General features: G+C 40.7%; 1 protein-coding gene across 2 annotated transcripts in view; it reads right to left on the bottom strand.

Moving 5' to 3' along the window:
- PAFAH1B2 (platelet activating factor acetylhydrolase 1b catalytic subunit 2) overlaps nucleotides 1–6,150 on the bottom strand; it is a 29,642-nt gene that overhangs the window by 14,022 nt on the left and 9,470 nt on the right. For both annotated transcript variants that reach the window (XM_015562487.1, XM_015562486.1), the window contains exons 2-3: nucleotides 2,360–2,449; nucleotides 1,200–1,316 (exon numbers count right to left, since the gene is read on the bottom strand). In XM_015562487.1, coding sequence (XP_015417973.1) covers nucleotides 1,200–1,316; nucleotides 2,360–2,449 — 207 coding nt within the window. The remainder of the gene's footprint in view (nucleotides 1–1,199; nucleotides 1,317–2,359; nucleotides 2,450–6,150) is intronic.

The following is a 6,150-nucleotide window of genomic DNA, read 5'->3' as shown; positions in this document are numbered from 1 at the left end:
CTCGACCCCTGCCCAGGCCTTACACCTCTGGCCGAGGCGTCCGGCCTGGGCAGCGGGGACCCGCAGCTGCAGCTGCCCCGCGATTGTGGGCTCCACTTTAGGCCCAGGCAAGGGACTAAGCTCCCGGGACTGCTAGCTTCGACCATGCCCAGCTCCCATCGCTGGCTCCACCCCTACTTCCTGCTATCACTGGCCAGGGCGGCAAAGGCGCCTGATTCTCCGATCATGGCTGGGGGGCAGGGCAAAGGCGGCCTTTGCCCTGACCCCCGGCTCTTAGCTCCCCGCTGGGTTTCCAATCACTGTCAGTGGCAGGGGACTTCTTCCTGCTTTCCCTTTCGCCTCCCTGCATTGTGCCTACATATGCAAATTAACCTCCATCTTTGTTGTCAGTTAACTGCCATCTGAGTTGGCGGTTAATTTGCATATAGCCCTGATTAGCCAATGAAAAGGGTAGCGTCGTACGCCAATTACCATTTTTCTCTTTTATTAGTTTAGATAAGGTACTAGGTACATTTATGGTGCACCTTTGCTCACATCTGCTTCAAATCTGTTCTTCAGAAGATCTTGGAGGCGTTGATTACCAATTTGCTTATATGGTGAAACAGCTCCAAATCACTTCCGGAGGCGAATCTTGGCCCTGCTCCCATGGCCCACCTCTGAGCAGCTTATCCCACACACTGCCTCAGGTTCACAGACTTGCACATCTCATTAGCTAACCTCTCTCCCTATAGCTGAAGAGTGTAACAATTACAAATACCATTAAAGCACGTACACTGATTTCTTTCCCTTTTTTGGTTAATCCTCACCCAAGGATATTTTTTTCAAGGAATTTTAGACAGAGTGGAAGAGGGGGGGAGAGACATAGAGAGAGAAACACTGATGTGAGAGAGACATCAATTGGTTGCCTCCTGTACGGGGATCGAGCCTGCAATCCAGGTACATGTCCTTGACAGGAATTGACCCTTCGGTCCTTGGGCCGGTGCTCCATCCACTAAGCCTAACTGGCTAGGGCTGATTTCTTAAATGTTTATTTGGAATGTTCTTAAGCAATAACAATCATTCATCTTAGTGGGGCATGAACCAAAGAACAGTGAAATAATGCTTTAAAGAAGCAACTTTACCACTAGTTTCAGACAATTTGACTATCTGAAAAAGACTCAAGATTAATGATATTCTTTAAAAAATAAGTTTCATTTCACCTTAGGTTTAATATTCTCCAGTTCTCCATTCTTTAGCCTCCATAAAACATGTCCTGTTGTATCTCCTCCAATTCCAAAATTCAGTGCATGGAGTGGGGAAAAAAGTTCTCGCCATATCTGAAGAGAGAAAAACTTGATTTATTTAAGCTAAAATTCGTGGGAAATAAAATCCCCCAATTGTAATGTACTACAAGACCTGAAATAACAATCTCATTTTCTGCATTCACACACACACTGCAAGTAGTGTGTACTTGGTGAAGGACTTGGAAGATGCCACTGTACAACTCAGCTCTTAGTGAGTGCAGCACTCCTTCTCAACTCAAGAAAGTTACAACTCAACCTGTTGCCCCTTAAGAGGTAGCAATACTTATAATTAAGTTGCCAAATGAATTAACTCTACCTTCCTTTTATTCACTCATTTAAAGCAGTGGTTCTCAACCTTGGCTGCACATTAGAATCGGGCATGAGCTCAGGTGCCCCCACTGGGGATCGCGCCTGCAACCCAGGCATGTGCCCTTGACCTGAATAGAACCTGGGACCCTTCAATCCATCGGCCGACGCTCTAACCACTGAGCCAAACCGGCTTTGGCCAGAAATCAGGATTTTAAAAAGATTCCCAGGTGATTCTAATGTGCAGCCAAGGTTGAGAACCACTGAAAAGGAATAGGGTAAAATAGAAACACGAGATGAAGATATTTACAGTGCTGGAGCCAAAAAGAAAGAAAGTTCTTCTCTTTTAAATTTCCCTTGGAAGAATGCCTAACCTTAAAAATATTATTTTTGGAACAGCTCACTAAAAAATACATAAAATAAGAAAATTATAAACCACAAATAGTAAGAATTGAGAATCATGACTAAGACAAATATAAATGAGCAAATTCAAATAAGAAAATAGTAAAACACAAATAAGAATTGAAAATCATGACTAGGACAAATACAATAAATGTAATGTGAAGCTTCTTGGAAGCCAAGGAGAAAAAAAGTTTACTTATAAGCAATGCCACCTTTTAGTTTCATGATGCCTAGCGCACGGAGCACCATTCTGCTACCTTCCGCTCTGAGCTAGGGCTTTTCTAGGGTGCCAGCTCAGAATGCAAGTCCGCTATTGCTGAATGCACTTACATCAGTAGCCCACAGCACCCCTATCACTTGCACTTTACCTCGTATTGCTGCATTAACTGCACCATGGAGTCCCCCACAAACAGCACATCAGGCTCTTTGTCTTTACAGTCCAGGACAAATCTGTTGTGCTGGTTGAAGAAGGAAAAATTAGAAACTGGCATTTCTTTCCCCGTGAGACTTCTTGGCCTAGATAGAACAGTTGTCTAACCAGTTACTCTGTTGCTTAACATTCATTGTGGTCTGTCCCTAAAGCTGATTCCTCTTGATTGGCAATAAACTAGTGGAACTTTCTTTGCACCCTTACTATATTGATCATTCTGGTACGCTCAAGAAACTGAATTTTACTGAAACCAAAACTTAAAAAAAAACATTTAACATGTTTTTTAAAAAAATTTATCTTGCCAAAACCGGTTTGGCTCAGTGGATAGAGCATCGGCCTGCGGACTGAAGGGTCCCGGGTTCGGTTCCGGTCAAGGGCATGTACCAGGGTTGCAGGCACATCCCTGGTGGGAAGTGTGCAAGAGGCAGCTGATCGATGTTTCTCTCTCATCGATGTTTCTAACTCTCTATCTCTCTCCCTTCCTCTCTGTAAAAAATCAATAAAATATATTTTTAAAAAAATTTATCTTTTCCTCAAGCTTTTAAAAGAAAATTTCAGATATACATGCAGAAAAATTGAATACAATGAACATCTGTACATCTTCCAACTATAATCAAGAACATTTTCCCATATTTGTTTTCTCTATATGTATTTGCAGAATCATTTGAAGGATTTTAAATATTTCAGCATGCATCTCCAAAGTGTAAAACCATTAAATTATTATCACATCTAAGAAAATGAACAATAATCCCATAATATCTAACATTCAGTCCATATTCAATCTTTCCAATTGTCCCAAGAGTTGGATTTCTATCTATCCAATCAAGAAGCATATAATTTACTTGAATGCCTTTGAAAATGTCTGTTAACCCCAAATGTGAGACACTGGTAAACTAGGATTCAAGCCTTTTTCAGTCTAATCCAAGCTGATAAGCAGTGGTGATTTAGTCCTGAAATGCTTCTCTTTGTTCTGAAGGCACAAGACACTTTTCAAAGGATATATGAATTTTACCCATTTAGTGCTTCAAATTTTTATATTCGTCCCTGAAACAACTTACATGATGCTTTAGGCAACAGGTCTCTAACCCAGTTCTAGGGAAAGGTCTGAATGCTGTTTTTCTCAAACTATCTTTAATTATGCTCTCCCTAGGAATTAAGCTAGAGTTACTATTTAAGTATATCTGCTGATAATACAGCGGCAGATGATACTGTGGTGAAACTGAGATATTCATTTGCTATAGGTGAAAATACAAAGTTACTTCTGGAAATAATTTGACAATTTATTAAAACAACTTCTCTTGCCTGGCTGGTGTGGCTCAGCAGTTGAGTACTGACCTGGGCACCAAGAGGTTGCTGGTTTGATTCCTGGTCAGGGCACACGCCTGGTTGGTGGGCTCGATCCCTAGTGGGGGTTAGGCAGGAAGCAGCTGATCGATGCTATTGTTTCAATAAGTGTTTTTACTTAAAGGGATAAGATGAGCAAGAATAAAATTGAGTGCCCTAACCGGTTTGGCTCAGTGGATAGACCGTAGGCCTTCGGACTGAAGGGTCCCAGGTTCGATTCCGGTCAGGGGCATGTGCCTTGGCTGCGGGTGCATCCCCAGTGGGAGGTGTGCAGGAGGCAGCTGATTGATGTTTCTCTACCATCAATGTTTCTGACTCTCTATCCCTCTCCCTTCCTCTCTGTAAAAAATCAATAAAAAATATATTAAAAAAAAGAATAAAGATGAGCTAGTGAGCAGGTACATGTTCACACCAAGTCAACTCTCTACAGCATATACTCTATATAGTTCCAACTACCTTTCAGTACCAATAAAAGAACATTTATAGCAGTGATGGCGAACCTATGACACGTGTGTCAGAGGTGACACATGAACTCATTTTTTTGGTTGATTTTTCTTGGTTAAATGGCATTTAAATATATAAAATAAATATCAAAAATATAAGTCTTTGTTTTACTATGGTTGCAAAGATCAAAAAATTTCTATATGAGACACGGCACCAGAGTTAAGTTAGGGTTTTTCAAAATGCTGACACGCCGAGCTCAAAAGGTTCGCCATTACTGATTTATAGCATGTCATGAAATTGAGGCTCTGCTGTTGTAAAGGTTCTAGTATTCCACATTTTCTTTTTTTTTTTAAAAAAATATATTTTATTGATTTTTTACAGAGAGGAAGGGAGAGAGACAGAGAGTCAGAAACATCGATGAGAGTCGCCTCCTGCACATCCCCCACCGGGGACGCGCCCGCAACCCAGGCACATGCCCCTGACCGGAATCGAACCCGGGACCCTTCAGTCCGCAGGCCGACGCTCCATCCACTGAGCGAAACCGGTTTTGGCCACATTTTCTTTTTAAATATAAAAGTAATTGCAGTAAGTTTGGAGAAATATAAAAGATCAAACAAAACAAAACACCTATAATCCTCCCATTGCAACCCATGGTAACTTCCTATTAAAGGGGCCCAACTTTTGGCTGGCACCCCAGAGACACTCAATAAATAGCATTTTTGGGTATTTTCACACCACATCGCTCCTTTTACATAGAATAATTATGTATATACCTCCTTTGGGCACAACAGGTTGAGGACAGGAAAATCTGTTCAAATCCTAGCTTCTTATCCAGTGACTTTAAGCAAGTACGTATCTGAATCTTATTTTTCACATCTGCTGGTAACTGTTTTAGAGTTGTGAAGATGAGAGTTCTATGAAAGGGACCCAACTTTTGGCTGGCACCCCATATGTACTCAATAAATAGCAGCCAATAGAATTGCACTTAAGATTATACTAGAAGTATTTTTCTATGTAGCTATATGATTTTCAAAACCATAATTTATATATGTATACATGTATGTGTGTATTTTATTGATATTAGAGAGAGGAAGGGGAAGAGAGAGGTAGAAACATCGATGAGAGAAAAACATCAACTGGTTGCCTGACTGCACACCCCCCACTGAGGATTGAGCCAGCAACCTGTGCATGTGCCCTGAACAGAAACTGAACCCTGACCTCCAAATCTGTTTTAATCTATACTTTTTGAAGACAAAAATTAAACATTTCCTGTCATGTTTACTGAGATACTTATTTAGTGGTACCTTAAGAATATATATATATATATATATATATACATTTTAATAAATGCACACACGCGCGTGCACACACATACACACACACACACACACACACACACACACTATTGAAAAACCGTAACTTAACTCTGATGCCGTGTCACATATAGAAATTTTTTGATATTTGCAACCATAGTAAAACAAAGATTTATATTTTTTATGTTTATTTTATATATTTAAATGACATTTAACAAAAAAACTATACCAAAAAAATGAGTTTGCGTGTCACCTCTGACATGAGTGTCATAGGTTCACCATCACTAACCTAGTGACACCTTTTTTTTTAAGGCTCTTTTATCTATTGATAGACTTGCCAGTAACTTCTTATTTACTGTGATAAAGAAATGTACACATATTTTATTTTTAACACTGTGGGAATTCTTAAATCAGAGGGGATTAAAATTTTTATAGATCTTGGCCGAAACCGGTTTGGCTCAGTGGATAGAGCGTCGGCCTGCGGACTAAAAGGTCCCAGGTTCGATTCCGGTCAAGGGCATGTACCTGGGTTGCGGGCACATCCCCAGTAGGAGATGTGCAGGAGGCAGCTGATCGATGTTTCTCTCTCATCGATGTTTCTAACTCTCTATCTCTCTCCCTTCCTCTC

This window comes from Myotis davidii, unplaced genomic scaffold, assembly GCF_000327345.1.
Source record: "Myotis davidii unplaced genomic scaffold, ASM32734v1 scaffold97, whole genome shotgun sequence".
NCBI classification, from domain to species: domain Eukaryota; kingdom Metazoa; phylum Chordata; class Mammalia; order Chiroptera; family Vespertilionidae; genus Myotis; species Myotis davidii.
Note: the sequence above shows the minus strand (reverse complement) of the source record. Positions and strands in the feature narration are given on the sequence as shown.